General features: G+C 39.8%; 1 protein-coding gene across 16 annotated transcripts in view; it reads left to right on the forward strand.

Moving 5' to 3' along the window:
* Positions 1 to 16,789, forward strand: part of camk2b1 (calcium/calmodulin-dependent protein kinase (CaM kinase) II beta 1) — a 58,654-nt gene that overhangs the window by 21,819 nt on the left and 20,046 nt on the right. For 8 of the 16 annotated variants that reach the window (XM_060884296.1, XM_060884303.1, XM_060884299.1 and 5 more), the window contains exons 7-13: positions 6,344 to 6,446; positions 7,152 to 7,235; positions 7,356 to 7,450; positions 8,030 to 8,152; positions 8,267 to 8,350; positions 8,624 to 8,666; positions 14,428 to 14,465. In XM_060884296.1, coding sequence (XP_060740279.1) covers positions 6,344 to 6,446; positions 7,152 to 7,235; positions 7,356 to 7,450; positions 8,030 to 8,152; positions 8,267 to 8,350; positions 8,624 to 8,666; positions 14,428 to 14,465 — 570 coding nt within the window. Of the gene's footprint in view, positions 1 to 3,303; positions 3,377 to 6,343; positions 6,447 to 7,151; positions 7,236 to 7,355; positions 7,451 to 8,029; positions 8,153 to 8,266; positions 8,351 to 8,623; positions 8,667 to 9,146; positions 9,243 to 14,427; positions 14,466 to 16,789 lie in introns of all 16 variants that reach the window. The other 8 variants (XM_060884297.1, XM_060884311.1, XM_060884308.1 and 5 more) reach the window with 2 other exon arrangements.

Here is a 16,789-nt window from a genome sequence, read left to right on the forward strand (position 1 = left end):
ATGAGCGAGTTCAAAGCACAATGTCCAGACTCTTTTGAGCTGTCATGAATGCTAGGTAAACTCAAATAAGCACCCATTACCGTTGTGAGCCAAAAAAAGCATCTCAATACACATTGAACTTGAGGGTGATGGGTTACAAAAGCATGAGACCACATTACATTTACGGCATATGGCAGACACCTTTATCCAAAGCGACTTAGGTTTTTATCTTATTTTATACATCTGAGCAATCGAGAGTTTTGCTCAGGGGCCCAGCAGTGGCACCTTAGTGGACCTGGGATTCAAACTCACAGCCTTCTGATTGGTAATCCAATGCCTTAACCACTAAGCTACCACATTCCCACCACATCCTTAACCGCTGCTCCCAACCAGATATAAACCTGAAGCTACAGTGGGTACAGTGTCCTAAAAACTGGACAGCAGGAATTTGGAAAACAACGTTTTTTTTCCGATCTTTGACTGACCAACTTCAGCAACCCCAAAATTTAATGTTAGATGTGAACACCCACTGATGATCATGATCTGGAGCCAGGTGTACAGGTGTTCCCGATAAAGTGGTCGGTGACTGTATGTCACTTAGAAGGAATCTCTCAGTTGTCTCTCTTATCTGTTAAAATAATTTGCTGGCTGGAATAGAAGGTGTTGTACAAACACATCAGGCCACAAGGGATGCCTGTAGGCACACTTTCATCTCTTTGTCATGTTTGTGTTAATACTCGCAGGGCTGAAATCCCCATTTATGTTTAATCATTAAGCATCCGTATCGTTACGTGTAATCTCCCCCTCTGTCCGTTCCACGTGATTTTTGACACACGCCTAGTAAGTAGTAATACCGTGTCTGTGTGTGAAGTTATTTATAAAGTCGATCGTGAGTCGAGCGCTGCAAAGGCATGGGCCACTGAGGTTACAACTTGACACAGTAACATTTGCGACAGCACCCTAAAGACCTTTCTCCCAGCAGGCCGTGCTGTTCAACAGCTGACAGTGGGGGAGGTGAAGAGCGATATATACACACGTGCTCAAACTCCTATATTCATGTGTTCACAGCATCTTCACATAAGAATGTGCATGAGGCACACTCTCATTTCAAATATGTACATACAGTACATTTACCCCCACACACACACACACTTCATGCTCACAAGCTCAAATAGCACACTCTCATATCCACTTACAAGGAAAAGAGACTACTTTTCTTGAAATGCTGGAACACAATTCATCTCTCTGTTGCTCACACATGCACACATAGACATGCACGGTATGATATGACCTGTGCAGAATTTATTCTTTGGACGAGACAGCGCTCTGATTTATTTCCCCGATCTTTACGGCCTTGCCACTCACCGTAAAACAGTGCACGTACACACACACACACACACACACACAATATCCGTCACACTTTGCACCCTCTGTCACAAATGCACCCGATGCCATCGACTCACACACGTTCTTCGTGCCTATCTGTTCACTTTTTCCTCATCTTTGTAGCAGTCCTTTCTAAGTGTGTTCATAATTTTGGCATTGCGTCTCAGCTATAAACAGCTGTTTTGAATAAATCATGTCCTCGTTTTGCAGCTGTAATCGGCTACTTTTTGTCATTACAGCCATTAAAATTAGTCCAACTCACACCCCCTTTCGTCCTCCCCCCTTCCGGAAAGCCTATAATCTGCATCTCTCGGCACTATAGCACCCTCTACACCGGCACATGACGACATGCTGCGGTCTCTTAGCAACCGGCCCTCATGCATGCAATGCGTTGCTGCTGCCTCACATTGCGCATGTCCTCAACCTCCCACACGTGCGCACACACACTCCTTAATGCTCACAAACACACACAGTCATGCAAAAGGAACATCACATGGTTATCTTTCCAGTATGTGTATTGATTATATCTATCTGGTCCAGCATAGATATGTTCATAGTTTGTATCCATCTCCTTCTGTCTGCGTTTGTCTCCTGAAATGACCCTGTTGTCTTATGTAACTGTCTGAATTTTTTTTACAAGGGAAGACGAGAGCATTTTGCTCCTTTTTATTAGGGATGGTGAACCCATGGCTCGCTCGCTGTCTTTAAGAAGATCATGCCTAATATTATTTCTGTACTAAACTGTAGAGGTGATATAGAAAGTCATGCAGAAAGACATGCAGAGATAGATAGATATAGTTTGGAAGAAAAGAAGCAGAATTCTTCACAGGCACACGGCCTTGCCTTTCAGATCCTTCTTCAAATTTTATCAAATGGAGTTATTCTTGTTTTGTTCTTTGATTATCTTTTAAACAAAATTTCATGATTAAATGTACTGTTTCAAAATCAAAGAACAGAATGGTAAACAATTACCAAACTTGAGTCCTTCAGTATATCTGAACATTTTATAATAAAATAAAAAAGAAATAAATGAAAATGCCAAAAATTTAGATTGTTGTTAAAAGATAAGGAATCCCAGCTATAAAGGAAACAGTTGCCCTGTAAACTATTTAATGCCTGGAAACCTAATCTAATATGTATATTGGATAATAATAAAATGCTTTAAGAAATACGCTAGTTGGCCGAAAAAATATGTGTTCACCTGATGATCCTACCTTTATTTGGGCCTTCCTCACACTGTAACTACAGATTTGGAACCACACAATTGAATCGAGGTACATGAAGACATGCTTTGCTATGGTTGGAGTGGAAGGATCCAGGTGTTTTTCACAGACCTCTAACTCTGACTCAACCCCACTGAACACCTCTGTCTGAAGCCCTGGGGTTCATCAGCATCAATGTCTGATCTCACTTATACACGTATAGCTGAATGGACACAAATTCCCACAGCCGAGCTCCAATATCTAGAAAAACACATTATAGCAGGAAACCGGGACTAAATTTTAAATGGGATGTTCAGAAGGAACATATAGGTGTGATGTTCCGGTCCATCACTGAACCTTAGTTACCTTGTAGACTGAAGCTGCACTTTATGGACAGGTAAAAGGTTAATATACTGAAGGTGTACAAGTTGTACTCTGGACAAAATGATGAAACCATGTGATTGACTTACCATGTCATATTTGACTGGTTTTAAGCATTTTGAGAAATATTTCTCATGTTATCATGGTTTGCTGCACTGGTACACCATTTGTGTAAAGTGTTAGGAGAATCAGAGCTGAATTGCTTCTACATGTTTGGAAGGCAAGAGCTTTGTGTCTGCAGAGATCCTCCCTCCCCCTTCCACCCTTTTCTCCCCCTGTCCCAAATACCCCTGGCCTGTGCACGGGACTGTAGCGCTGCTCAGACTAACATGCGCCCCCTGGTGTTTGCATGCAGTCATTGCATCCAGCAGATCCTGGAGGCGGTGCTTCACTGCCATCAAATGGGTGTGGTGCACCGAGATCTGAAGGTGAGTGACAGGTGTCATGTTGTTGTCTGCTGAGTAATGTGTAAGCAAGTGTGTATATGTGTGTGTCTGGGAATGGGGAGTGTGTTGTTGGGGGTGGAAAAGCAGCTACCACTGTGTGGACCAAGTAGCTGTTTCTGGAGATGTTATTGATAAATATGAGCTATGAAATCACACAGTGGTAGCAGTTTGGCACTGTGTTTCAGTGCGTATCAGTACTGACTTAACAGTTGGCCACAAGACTAAAGGTGGTTGAAAGTCTTCTACTCTGCAGTGCATGTTGGTCTACTGATGTCACTGAGAACTTTTCTTATTTATTTCTTTTTAATATGAACATTTAAGTCTGCATAAATCCATTACTTGCTTGGTGTAGCTTCCATATTTTAGCATAGACAATTGCATTTCCAGGCTCCTGTTTAATTACAGAGCACCACGATGCATTAATTGGCCATTCAGTTAACTTCTGAATGTACCTTCTGAAGCCTACCTCTGCATTTAACGTAAACATATTATTCACATATCAAAAGCCACAATGTTTTGATTCATTCTAAGTGAAGTGCAGATTCTGATCAAGGAAGAGAGTGAGAGAGAGTTGCATCACAGAGAGTAAAAATGATTAATTGTATGGTGTTAATGATAATCTTTTATCAGATAAAAAGTGACAAGGTAGAAATTTCTCTCTCTCTCTCTCTCTCTCTCTCTCTCTCTCTCTCTCTCAATAAATAAATATGTATGTGTTATGTGTGTGTATGTGTGTGTACATATACTCTATTATTATATAATACACACGATATGTGTCTTAAGAATGTTATTGTGCATGTTAATTTATAGAAATAAGTCATTTATATGTGTTTATGTGCTTCGCCTTTAATGGTGCTTAAATTACATGCACTGTAGACAGCGAGTGTGAATCATTAACGTATAATTAGTATTACTGATTCTTTTCAGTTAACATGAAAATTCCTTGGTTATGATATGCATTTTTAAGATCGAATTCTTTCTCTTATCTCTAATGCTCTAATGCTCTAATGATTAAACACCACAACTCAGTAAAGTGAGAGGTAATACTGGACATGGGCCCAGATTTTTAATTTTCACTCTTTTGGAAAAGGGTAATCACATGAGGTCAAACACATATTTGAAAGCGCTAAACACACACACGGCTTGAACGTGATGTGTCATTGTTTAGTTTGCCAGTCAGGTCCCCTGAGTCTAGGGCCACTCCGGTTTCATGCTATCGATGTCTGCTTAAATTGGAGTGCCCTTTTCAATAGAGGACTGTGACTCCTGCTCTTGGTAGTGGGAATGCAGCAAGAGTAGCCTCCACAGGAATGAGAGATCTGTTTCATTCCAGCACACACACACACAGAGAGAGAGAGAGAGAGAGAGAGTGTGTGTGTGTTATGCTGGACTGCAGCAGGATGTGTTACTCACACAATAAATCTTTATGAACTTATCTCAGTCAAAGTAAGCAAACCCACTAAAGGCAGCTTCTCAGGTTTGGAGTCCTTTCGTGTGTGTGTGTGTGTGTGTGATTATTTCTGTGTGTATTTGCGTTCTCCTTAGGGGCACAGTAGAGTTTAGTATTTTTCCAACAATCCAGCTTTAAGACTCTCCATGTTCTCGCACTCAGCAGTTCTGGCATGGTTAACTTCTCAGAAATAATGCTACTTGTAAGGAAGAGATCATATCAGTTGGCCCGAATATATCTTTTGTGCGTTTTATAAAATAGCAGAAAACAAATATACAGTTAAAATCAGAACCATATAAAGCACTCTCTGCTCTGCTCTCTTCCATCTACATCAGCTCACAAACTTTTACCACTGGCTAGTGTCGCTGTGATTGACAGGGAAGGAAGAATATGCCCCTCCCACCCAGCGAGAGCTGCTAATTTTGCTCCTGTCGCTCACGGATACGGACGACTTTGAATTATTGGGATTTGAACTCAATCTGTAACCTGATGACGATTTTAATGTATTTTCTTTCCCTTTTAGCTCATGCCTCTTAGTCTGATCCTGGTGTGACATGGAACCAAACTATATGCTGAAAAAGAACAAAGATTCAGCTTCCAGATGGTGTTATGACTTAGAAATCTACACCATCCCTCTTTCCCCGTGTTCTAAAAGATATTTCCAAAGCCACATAAAAATGTATGCAATGCAATGTAGTTTAAGACAAGCAATGATTTAGGCAATTAGGCAGCTACACACTTCCCTTGAATGTTAGCTACTTATAGAGACATCCTTAAACTTTATAACGTCAATAGCGAGCGGTGCAGATTTCTGCATATGTGTGAGAAAGTAAAAAAGTTATGAAGGCAGATTGCAGAAACCCAAACCTCTGCAATGCAGGTAAAGCACCATGTTTAACTGCAGTGGTGTCTTTGCTAAAAGGAGTGTGTGTGTGTGCTTATAGCTCTGTCTGAAGTACTACACACTGTTACATGAGAGCATATGTGTGAGCATATATGTTGTGTCCAGTATATCACAGAGTCCTATGGGTCATGGCACGTTATTAGTATCCATCAGTGACAGAGAAAAACGAGGCTAGCTAATCTGGGTCACATGCACACACACACACACACACGCATGCACGCTCACACTCTTCCAATATCAGCAAAGGCAAATAATGACTTCACTCCCGGACTCCATTTAAGAAGTTTAGAAGTTCTGTGTAGTGTCAAATTTTAATGTACTAACTTCTTCTTACTTTGCATTAAAACACTAGGTAAGAACAAAGCATGGTTTTAACTGCATCCACATGTCTTTCTGGCAAGTGAAAATGGGGATGTGTGTGCGTGTGTGTGTGTGTGTGTGTGCACGTCTGTGTGTGTGTGTGTGTGTGTGCGCGCGTGTGTGACTTTCCACAGTTTGTGTGCAGATGTTTGTCTGCATGTAGAGTGTAGCTGCCAGTTTGTGTGTGTGTGTGTTTTGGCGGAAGTAGTAATAGCTCTCTTTGCTCTCCATTCAGCCAGAGAACCTGCTCCTGGCCAGTAAGTGTAAGAATGCTGCCGTGAAGCTGGCTGATTTTGGTCTGGCCATCGAAGTGCAGGGGGATCAGCAGGCATGGTTTGGTATGCAACTGCACCGTAGTTATCTCTCACCTTTTTTAAAGCTCATTTAGTTACTTTTGACCAACTTAATGTTTTGTTCCTGTTAGTTATCATTCTCTTTCTTTTCATGCTTGGCCTAAATTACGTACAGAAGAGAGTTCTAAAAAAACTTTGACCCAGATTCCAGGGCGGATAAATCATGGCAACAACCAGGCGTTAGTGTTGGTTGCAAAATGGCGTCAAAATACGCTTTGTGTTGATTAGGAACTTTGGACAAATTGCATGGTTAGTAAATATTGATGCTAAAATGCACATTGTAAGGGTCACTGAAATACTTTTTTGCAACTCATACTTAAAGTCTTACAGGAACGAGCAACACTGTGGTATACGTTATATTTTATACATTTTACTGTTTTTCTTACAAGAGCCTTACAGGAGCAGTAAGTAATTTCCGCAAGGAGTATTGTTGTCATTTCAATGAAAACTTCTATAAAAAAATTTAAATACTGCACCTTTTGAAAAAACGCACCGGTCAGAAGTATAAGTGCAATCATGATGAAGTTGACAACACTGTAAGGCTTCATCATACTGTAGCTTGTGCAGTTGAAATTGAGTGATCTTGGTTGTGCATTATGAATATGGATTTCTTTATTAGAAATATCTATCCTAGAATTTTTCTAATACGACAAAATGATTCATTGATGTATGTGTGTATCGACCGTGCAGGATTTGCGGGGACACCAGGTTATCTCTCCCCTGAGGTCCTGAGGAAGGAAGCATATGGAAAACCTGTGGACATCTGGGCCTGTGGTAAAACACACACACACACCACACACACAAACACACTGATGCCCCATACATTTGAAGGACATACACAGTCACAAATGTCAAGAGACTGTGTGTGTGTGTGTGTGTGTGTGTGTTTTTCAGGTGTGATCCTCTACATTCTGCTGGTTGGTTATCCTCCGTTCTGGGATGAGGACCAGCACAAACTCTACCAGCAGATTAAAGCTGGGGCTTATGATGTAAGTCACACTCTTTTTCTTCTCTATCATCTTTCCATCTTGTTTTCTTCTCTTTCTTCTCTCTTACACTTCTTAAATCCTATTATATTTAGCAGGGTATCACTCACTCATTCGGTGTTAAAGTTTTGTTCTAATCTTTAAAATTTGATGAAGTTTTAATAATGGTTAAGATAAAGTTATTAGGAATACAGTATGTTCGATATTATGAAAACATTATTATATTACACAACCGACAGATCAACAAAAATGTTGTGTGTGTGTGTGTGTGTGTGTGTGTGTGTGTGTGTGTGTGTGTGTAAGCAATTATAATACCATTTAGCACAATCAGAAAAAGTTTTAGTAATTTGGAACAGATGAAAGATTTCGACAATACAAGAAAGTCATAAGAATATATAGAATCTATATTAGAATCTATATTAGAACCATATTTTGTTTCTTCATATTTTGACATCCACTTTATTTGTTTTTGTTTTTTTTTAAATAATCTTTAAAAAGCCAGTTAGTCTTGTCGTAAGCTTTGAAAAAGAGATGTGTGTGTGTGTGTGAGTTTTTTTTGATGTTCTAACTTGTTTTTGCTAGTTTCCATCTCCAGAGTGGGACACGGTCACTCCTGAAGCCAAAAACCTCATCAACCAGATGTTGACCATCAATCCAGCCAAGAGAATCACAGCACAGGAGGCTCTTAAACACCCATGGGTCTGCGTAAGTACTCACACTGTGCATAGGTGATCCTCTGTATGTACATACATTCATCTAAACACATTATGCACAGTCATGTACATATCATCACTTGGTTCTCTTTGCTTGTATTCGTAGCAACGCTCTACAGTGGCCTCCATGATGCACAGACAAGAGACAGTGGAGTGCCTGAAGAAGTTCAACGCCAGGAGGAAACTCAAGGTGTGACATACACACAAATGGCTTCCTGTTTACTATACATGCTCACTACAGTGGATATAACTGATAAGCTGATAAACAGTGTTCGGTTTATGTTTGTCACTTTTTTGAATGCATATAATATGCAACTAATATTACATTATCAAACAGTGTTGAAGAGAGAAATTCATTCAGTCCTCCTCTAAACCCAGTGGTACCTGAGTGATGGTCTGATTCAGTTTAGTTTAGAGTTATTCACCAGCTTTCTTTCTGTACTCTTTCTCTCTCCTCTTGTAGGGTGCTATCCTAACTACCATGCTGGTATCCCGGAACTTCTCTGGTAAGTCACTTGGATTCGGGTTCGGGTTTTATTTGTTGTTTTAAAGTGCGTCATGCTCTTCACTTGACCTTTTGACATATCTGATAAGTTATGAACCATGTTTTCAGGGACTGTTTCATCTCTGAGTCCCTTCATGTCCTTATGTGCTCCTGTCGTCAGAAACTTGTCTCTTTGTGCATCCATACCTTCTAGAGTCGTGTCCATGACATTTTGTCTGTCTGAACCGGTGTCGTTGCGGATGATTAAAATGAACATCTGATGTGATAGTTTTGAGTGGGGATCATTTTCACATGCTTTCTTAAAGAAACAAATATTCTCTTTTCTCTTTTGTTCTTAGACTAATAAACACTTCTCTCCTCCTTGTGCTCTTTCTCCCTTTCTATCCCACCCTCTCTCTCTCTCTCTCTCTCTCTCTCTCTCTCTCTCTCTCTCTCTCTCTCTCCTCCCTCTCATTTTGTGTGTGTGTACGGTGTGTGTCAGTGGGTAGCAGGCAGACCACGGCTCCGGCCTCGGTCACTGCCGCCGCTGCTGCTGTTGCTGCAGCAGCGGGCACCACAGCAGGGCTGGTGGAACAAGGTAGCAGAGTCCCTGAGGGGGCCTTCTCTCCTCCTTCTGTCCTCTTTTACACATTTCTCCCCTGTCCTTGTTTGTCCTTCTTCCTCCTCCCACTCTTCTCTCTCCCTTAAAGAAATACGCCAGTGTTTTTTTTAACCTAATCACTATCTGTCTTGGCATGATATTCTCACCCTGTACTGAGAAAACAACAGACATCTGATTACGCCAAACTGATTTGTGTAATGACTTCAAAACCGATTTGATTTACTGAATGTAAAATCTCTCTCTCTCTCTCTCTCTCTCTCTCTCTCTCTCTCTATCTATCTATCTACCTACCTACCTACCTACCTACCTACACTTAACTTCCACAAATCAAGTCAGTTCCTATTAGCACTTATATTAATGTAATAGCTGAAACATTCTTTCCATCATCAGTGTCTCTTTTTCCTCTCTTCTAAAGTTAAAACACACAGATCCTAGGAAAATCTAGAAGTCAAAGATTTACAAAGAAGCATTTAGAAGAAGGATATTAGAAAAGTCTGACACTAGAGATTTCTCCCAAAAAATGTTAAATGTACTTCTTGCTGTAGGTCTCCGGACAGACAGTTTCACCATTTTATTGATTAGAGTTTTTTTTGTTAAATAGTAGCATATAAATTCAGTTTATAATCAGCCCTAGGTTGTGTAGAGGAGAGTTTTTGCTATAGCAATTAATTACTTTTACTATTGATTTTATTTATTTATCTATTTATTTATTTATTTATTATCTCAGCTGAACAACTGTCAGAGCTGCTGTTACAGAAAATTAATCAACGCCTTCTGACCAATCAGAATCAAGACTACAGCAACACCGTGATATATAAATAAGTTTTTTCCTGATAAAATTTTTTAAAGCCCGCATTTTAAAATGAGTGTTAAGGAAGTTGGTATTTTGTTCCTAAACACTGGTCTGTGCTAATTACATGTGCTACAGATGAGATTAAGTTAAAAAAAAATGGTTTATTGCTTTAACTTCTTCCATGTTGCTTGTCTCCTCTCTTTACACCCCTCTGTTTTCCTTCTTTAGGTCTTTTAACATCTTCCCTTATTCTCTTCATTATAACTCAGACTCTCTCCCCTCCCCTTCTCTCCCTTGTGGATCTACACCTTTTGTCCATTTTTATTGTTTTCCACTTTGCATGACGCTAAAAGCATGCGCCACTCACAGTGGCTCATCTTTACCTTTCTCTTCTTCCTGTCATCATAATCTGAAGTTTTTCTCATACCATATCTCCTCCATCTTAGCTGTTGTCTTATCGGTCATCTCAGTTGTCGGTTATAATTGTCATCATTTCATTTTCTTCATTTTTTTCCACCTCACAGAGGCATTTATTTGTTTCCTGTAGGTGTGTTATTAGTGTTTTTCAATTCAGTCTGTTTGTATCTTGTTTAGAATACTCTTCATTCCATCACGCTTCATTCTTTTCAGCTCTTCTTCTCTTTTCCTGTCCCTCTGTATTGTATGAGACTGTGAAGTTCACCCTGAAAGTGGGAATGGAACGGGCTGCCTGCTGCTGTACTGAATGTTGCATGAGCGACTGGACTAACGCATGATCACTAATATGTTGGGATGTGGGAAGTTGTCTGTCGCAACATTTGCATCATGGAAACCTTGTGGTAAAAAAGAAAATGAGACTGATTTAATGTATTTATTTATTTTTTTGAATGGGCGGAGAAAGATAACTGTGCTTTTTGAGTAGCTTGGTGCTGTGGTGTTGGGGGATGATACCCACCACCTCTGATATTTTTTTGTGTTTATGTGTATAATTTCCCCACCCTATGTCCACACTGTTCAGTGTGATAACGTGCAGCTTCTCATGTGAGCTAGCTGTGGCTGTCGCTTTGTGCCAAGGCTGCGTTTTATATTTGATGCAGCCTACTGCATTCAAATATCCAAACCTGTCGTTTTAAGCGGTAAAGTCGCGTTTGTTTGAGCACGCTGGAAAGCCCTCGTTTTGAGACGGGAGCTGGTGCTCTCAGCTGGAGTGGTGGCTGTGGCTCAGTGTAAAGGCTGCGCTTCATATTTGATGCCGTCTCCACACGCCTGCAATCAAATATTCATGCCGCACCGTCTCTGTCGGTTAGCCACTCGCCCTCCCTCCCTCTTCTGCTCATCTGTGGTGCTCCAAACCAAGAACCACATCTGGAACCTGAAGGTCTTTAAAGATTACGGACACAATTCTCTTTTTTAACATTTACACAGAAGAAAAAATGTAGAACGTAATAGCAATTAATAGTTCATTATTTGTGGCTCTCCTTTTTATTGTTTATATAACAAATGGGAAGAACATCTGAGCAAAGAGCATCTTCAAGTTTTGACAGAAGATGTCCGTCTCATCAAAGCATTTAAAAAGGCTTTAAAGGTTTTTCAACCTATTCTCTTTCTACCGCATTTGTAGCCTAGACAGAAATTTCAGTGTTAATGGAAGTCTGTAGCCTTTTTTTTTTTCCAAGTGAACAAAGTTGGTTGTACTCTCTGCGTGGGAGGGTCTATACTCCTTCTCCTCTGTGACAGTGACACTAGCCAGTCGTGGCCATGTGCGAGTTCGTATACGCAAATGAGGGCAGATGGAGCTTTCCTCTGAATATGTAACGCAACATGACCGCTAGATTGAAAATATATGACTGGCTGGCTTTACTTACCTTAAAGGAAGCACACGATGGTGTCAGTTTATGCGTGATGGGCGGGAAATGGTGGGTGACCAGGTTGGGAAGAAATCTGGGGAAAATTCAGGGCAACAATAATGAAAGTGAGTTTTGTAACAGCTGTAAGAATACCAGAAGTCTAACCAGAAACTTACCGAAACTGTGATGATGATGTTTTTATATAGAATATTATCTAAAAATATAATATATTGTATTATTCCAATACAATAAAAAGTAAAAAAAAAAGTTTAAAAGTTTACAAAAGCTACAAATTTAATATGTTTATACCTTTAAACAGTTGGTGAAAGAGTTTGTGTTTTGCATAAATATTTTACTGACATCCTTAAAGACTTCCATTAAAAGTTTGTTTGAAATAAACAGGATTTTTTTCCCTTATTATCATTTGTGGAGCTCATACATACGCTTCAGATGCAGTAGATGTGAGATTGGGTTGATTTAGTCTTCCATTACAGAGTAAAGCTCAGTACTGCAGATTTTTTTTACCTTTGCTCTCCTCCTTTTTTCTTCCTCCCTTCTCTTTCTGTTCTCGCGCTCTGTGTTTATGGCAAGGTAAGGCTCTCAACCCTCTCCGTGTCTCTCTCTCTAGAGCAAGTTCAATTCTCTACAGGGATCACAGCACAGTTTCTCTCTCATTTCTTTGGTATCAGCAATTTAAGCCTTTGTTTCATAGGTCATGACCCTGACCTGGACTTTGTGGATAGAAAAGCCTAGGACTAAAATTTAGTATTAAAAAAGCTGTCATTGTTCCTTGTCTGAAATGTGCAGTGTAGTGTAAATAGCTATGCTTACTAGCAGTCATCATCACTTCCTTCTTTCTCCTCTTTGGCTGACTATCAAAGCTCTATGGTTCCCTGATTTATCCAAATAATAAAGCATAATCTGTGGGATTCCATTCACCTTAAATCTACAGCGTTAAAACCTTATCTCAACCTATGATCTATGACCTGACTGAAACAATGATGTGTGGGATAAGTGACTTAGTAAAAGCATGCAACAGTAAATGTATTGAAACACTGCCACAAGAAAACCTTTCCTCAAGTGGAAAGCATGACAAAATTTTGAGGTTGAGTTTGTAAGTTTTCTTCATGATCAAATCTTATGATTGAATTTTTACGTTTGAGGGTTGGCGGCTAAATGGTGCTCTTGTGTCAGTGGAATTTGTTAGGTTTAATAGGACTATTTATTGCTCAGCAGTGCAATCTGACAGTTAAGCATGTTTTTTATAATCTTTATTCTCAGGGTGTTTTCACACTTGGTATTAACAATTTCAATGTTATTATTATTATTATTATTATTATTATTATTTCCTGTGGTACCAGAAACATAAGAAGAGAAGAATGGTGCTTTTTGGATACATAGCAAGCCATCATGCAGCTTACGTGCAAACAAGGAGTCGATCTTGTATTAGACGTTTTTAAACCAGGCTGGCAGAAGATGCTTGTATTTTATTTTATTTTATTTTATTATTATTATAAAGTTTTCAGTTTGCTTGCATCATGAAAATGAACTAACAGCACTGCCCTGATTCTATAAAAGTGTGGATTTATATATCAGTAACCAACAGCAACGTAGTAAAGTAGAGACGGTAAGTACGATGAGAAAATAAAGCGCAAAGTTAAATGGTCATGTTGCTCAGCATGTGACACACGGAGCGAAGATCGTTTCACAGTTCAGCTGAACAGAACCCAGACGATCAGGAGAACTGCTTCCACACTTGACCAGTCAACTGAACTCAGGGCTCAAACAGGTCCAGAGAAACCCCAAGTGTGAAAATGACCGTAGATATAATGCGACAGTGTCCAATCTTATCCGGAAAGGGCCGGTGTGGGTGCAGGTTTTCATCCCAACCAAGCAGAAGCCACACCAGAGTCTACTAAAAGCCAAGAACAACTGATTAAACAGGTGGAATCAGGTGTGGCTTCTGTTGGTTGGAATGAAAACCTGCACCCACACCGGCCCTTTGTGGATAAGATTGGACACCGCTGATGTAATGTATTGTTTAAAGGTGCACAGGGGACAGTGTATCTCAGAAGTTTCACTTCTGAGTTATAAAACCGTGTAAAGGTAATAAAGGTAATATTGTATATAATAAATTGTGCTATTTCGGGAGCTTTTCTACCCTGTGCACCTTTAAGCAAACCTTTAAAGTCTTTTCAAAGCAAAGTGTGTATAAGGGGTCCTGTGTAGGAGGAGACAGCAGGGGGCCGTATGACTTTTTCTCTATGGATTTTGATAACTGATCAGATTCAGAATGTGTGTGAACTGATCAGAAGCTGAGTTTCCCTGAAGCTTTTGTGGTTAAAGTTAACGCTAACAAAATACTTATGATGAAAACCTATGAAATCTTGTTGAAGTCATTTTTGCTTAAGCTGATTATAAATGGGAAACTGAGCATGTTCTCTTTGACTTTGTACAATGTTATTATATTTTTGTAAGACATGAGCTGAATTCGTCGTCCGGCTGCTCAACTTCTGTCTGTGTTTCCTGTCTCCTATTGCAGCAGCCAAGAGTTTGCTGAACAAGAAGGCCGACGTCAAGGTAAGATGTCCTCTTCACCTTTTGCCACATGACTTCGGTCCATGCACTTTTTTATTTTCAGAGCTCTCTCTACCCACTGCCCCCCCCCTCCACCCCATAATTGTCTGTGTCCACGTAACTGATGTGTCCCTACACACATTGTTACAACATCATTGCTTTGTGTTTTAACAATTCAGTGTGTTTGCAAAGCACCCAAAGTCCTATTGTCACATTCTGTCTCTGTGTGTATTAATGTGTCTGTTTGTGCCAAGTCTGAATGATGGAGAGAAGAGGTATTAGTATTTTTAGCATTCAGAATTATGACCTATTTCTTTCACCCATTCCTTTCTTCCCAACATTTAGAATAAACACAAAGCTAAACCACTTGGTGACACTTAATTAGCTATTCTTCATACTATAATGCTTCACTACATTATGCTTTATTTCCTGTAGGGCAAAATAGGTCAGGCTTATAGATAGTAATAAGTGCAGGGTTATGTAATTTACTGAAAGTAAGCACGGAAGCTGAGGTAATAAATAAATACATGGATGGATAGACAGACAGACAACTAGATAGATAGACAACTAGATAGATAGACAGACAGACAGACAGACAGACAGACAGACAGACAGACAGAATGAAAGACAACTAGACAGACAGACAGACAGACAGATAGAAAGACAACTAGACAGATAGATGGATAGATAGATAGATAGACAGACAGACAGACAGACCACTAGAGATAGATAGATGGATAGATAGATAAATAGATAGATAGATAGACAGACAGACCACTAGAGATAGATAGATGGATAGATAGATAAATAGATAGATAGATAGACAGACAGACCACTAGAGATAGATAGATGGATAGATAAATAGATACATAGATGGATAGATAAATAGATGGATAGATAGATAGATGGATGGATAGATAGATAGATAGATAGATAGATAGATAGATAGACAGACAGACAGACAGACAACTAGAGAGATAGATAGACAACTAGCGAGATAGATAGACAACTAGAAATATAGATTGACAACTAGAGAGATAGATTGACATCTAGATAGATAAAAACCATGTCCAATGGTCCATGTTTGATTCCATAGCTTTTGCACTGGAGCTGCTAGGCGTATGTAGATCACAAGGAATGAAAATCTGTCTGAAAAGCTAATCTTTAGATCAGTGACCTAATTAAGATACACACAAATGTAAATTAAGATGTAAGACGTTACGTTACAGACGTTACAAGACGTTCGGTTTTGTAAAATAGCAGGAGGATCACTTACATCAGCGATGTCCAATCTTCTCCGGAAAGGGCCGGTGTGGGTGCAGGTTTTCATTCCAAGCATGGTGTGGCTTCTGCTTGGTTTTTAATGAAAACCTGCACCCACACCAGCCCTTTCCGGATAAGATTGGACACCGCTGACTTACATACATGTATAAATTCAGATTCATCTGCCAAACCTAATCTAATGCACATAATACACCTTCCTGCTCCAGGAGGAACCAAATTATGGTAAGGGGGGAAAAGGTAACGTGTTTGTCCAACATGGCTGCATCGAATCAACTTTCTGAGATACCAGGCTTAAAGAAAATAAGGCTTAACTCATCGGTCAGCACATGCAGAACCAGGCACATACAACGAAACGGCTGCAGGATGATTAAATATCTTTTGGATAAAAGATGACAATAAGGACCAATTTGTATTTAGATTTCTTTGCATGTGTATTAGTCATATGAGTTTTGCATCATCTTATGCTAGTAGTGGCTTCTAGACAAGTGTCAGTCAACAGCCAAACCGGCTGCCACTGAGCATATAACATTTTGCGCTGTTGTTAAACTCAGCTATAGCCGTGAATTGTTTTTAGGTAACTTTCTTTAGTTGTTATTAAGCACAAGCTCCAGTGCAAATGACACCGAACATTTCTACACTCGTTTTGTGATAAGTAGGAAAAGTTGATTTTGCGCTAATGGCTAAAGGTTTAGAGGAAGATTAAAGATTAGAAGATTCGTTTCCATCTCCACAGGTGTGTGTGGGTGGTATCTAGGAGGTTTAAATGAGGAAGGCTGTGACGTCAGCAGGGGCACTTTGATATCTGGAATAACGTTTTTTGCAAAATGATGGCTTCCACATTTCAAAATACTCCTTGCCCACGGAAAATCCTCATTTAATTGTTTGACGCTGTCTTCACACCCACGCACATGTAGAAAAGGCTACAAGGATTTGGGTCTATAATCCTAGCAACTATTGACCTTTCGCCCCAAATTCCCGATGAACACCTGCTACATACTATTGCACCTTGCTCCTGCACAAGCCGTGTGTGTGTGTGTGTGTGT

Source organism: Tachysurus vachellii, chromosome 12, assembly GCF_030014155.1.
Source record: "Tachysurus vachellii isolate PV-2020 chromosome 12, HZAU_Pvac_v1, whole genome shotgun sequence".
NCBI classification, from domain to species: domain Eukaryota; kingdom Metazoa; phylum Chordata; class Actinopteri; order Siluriformes; family Bagridae; genus Tachysurus; species Tachysurus vachellii.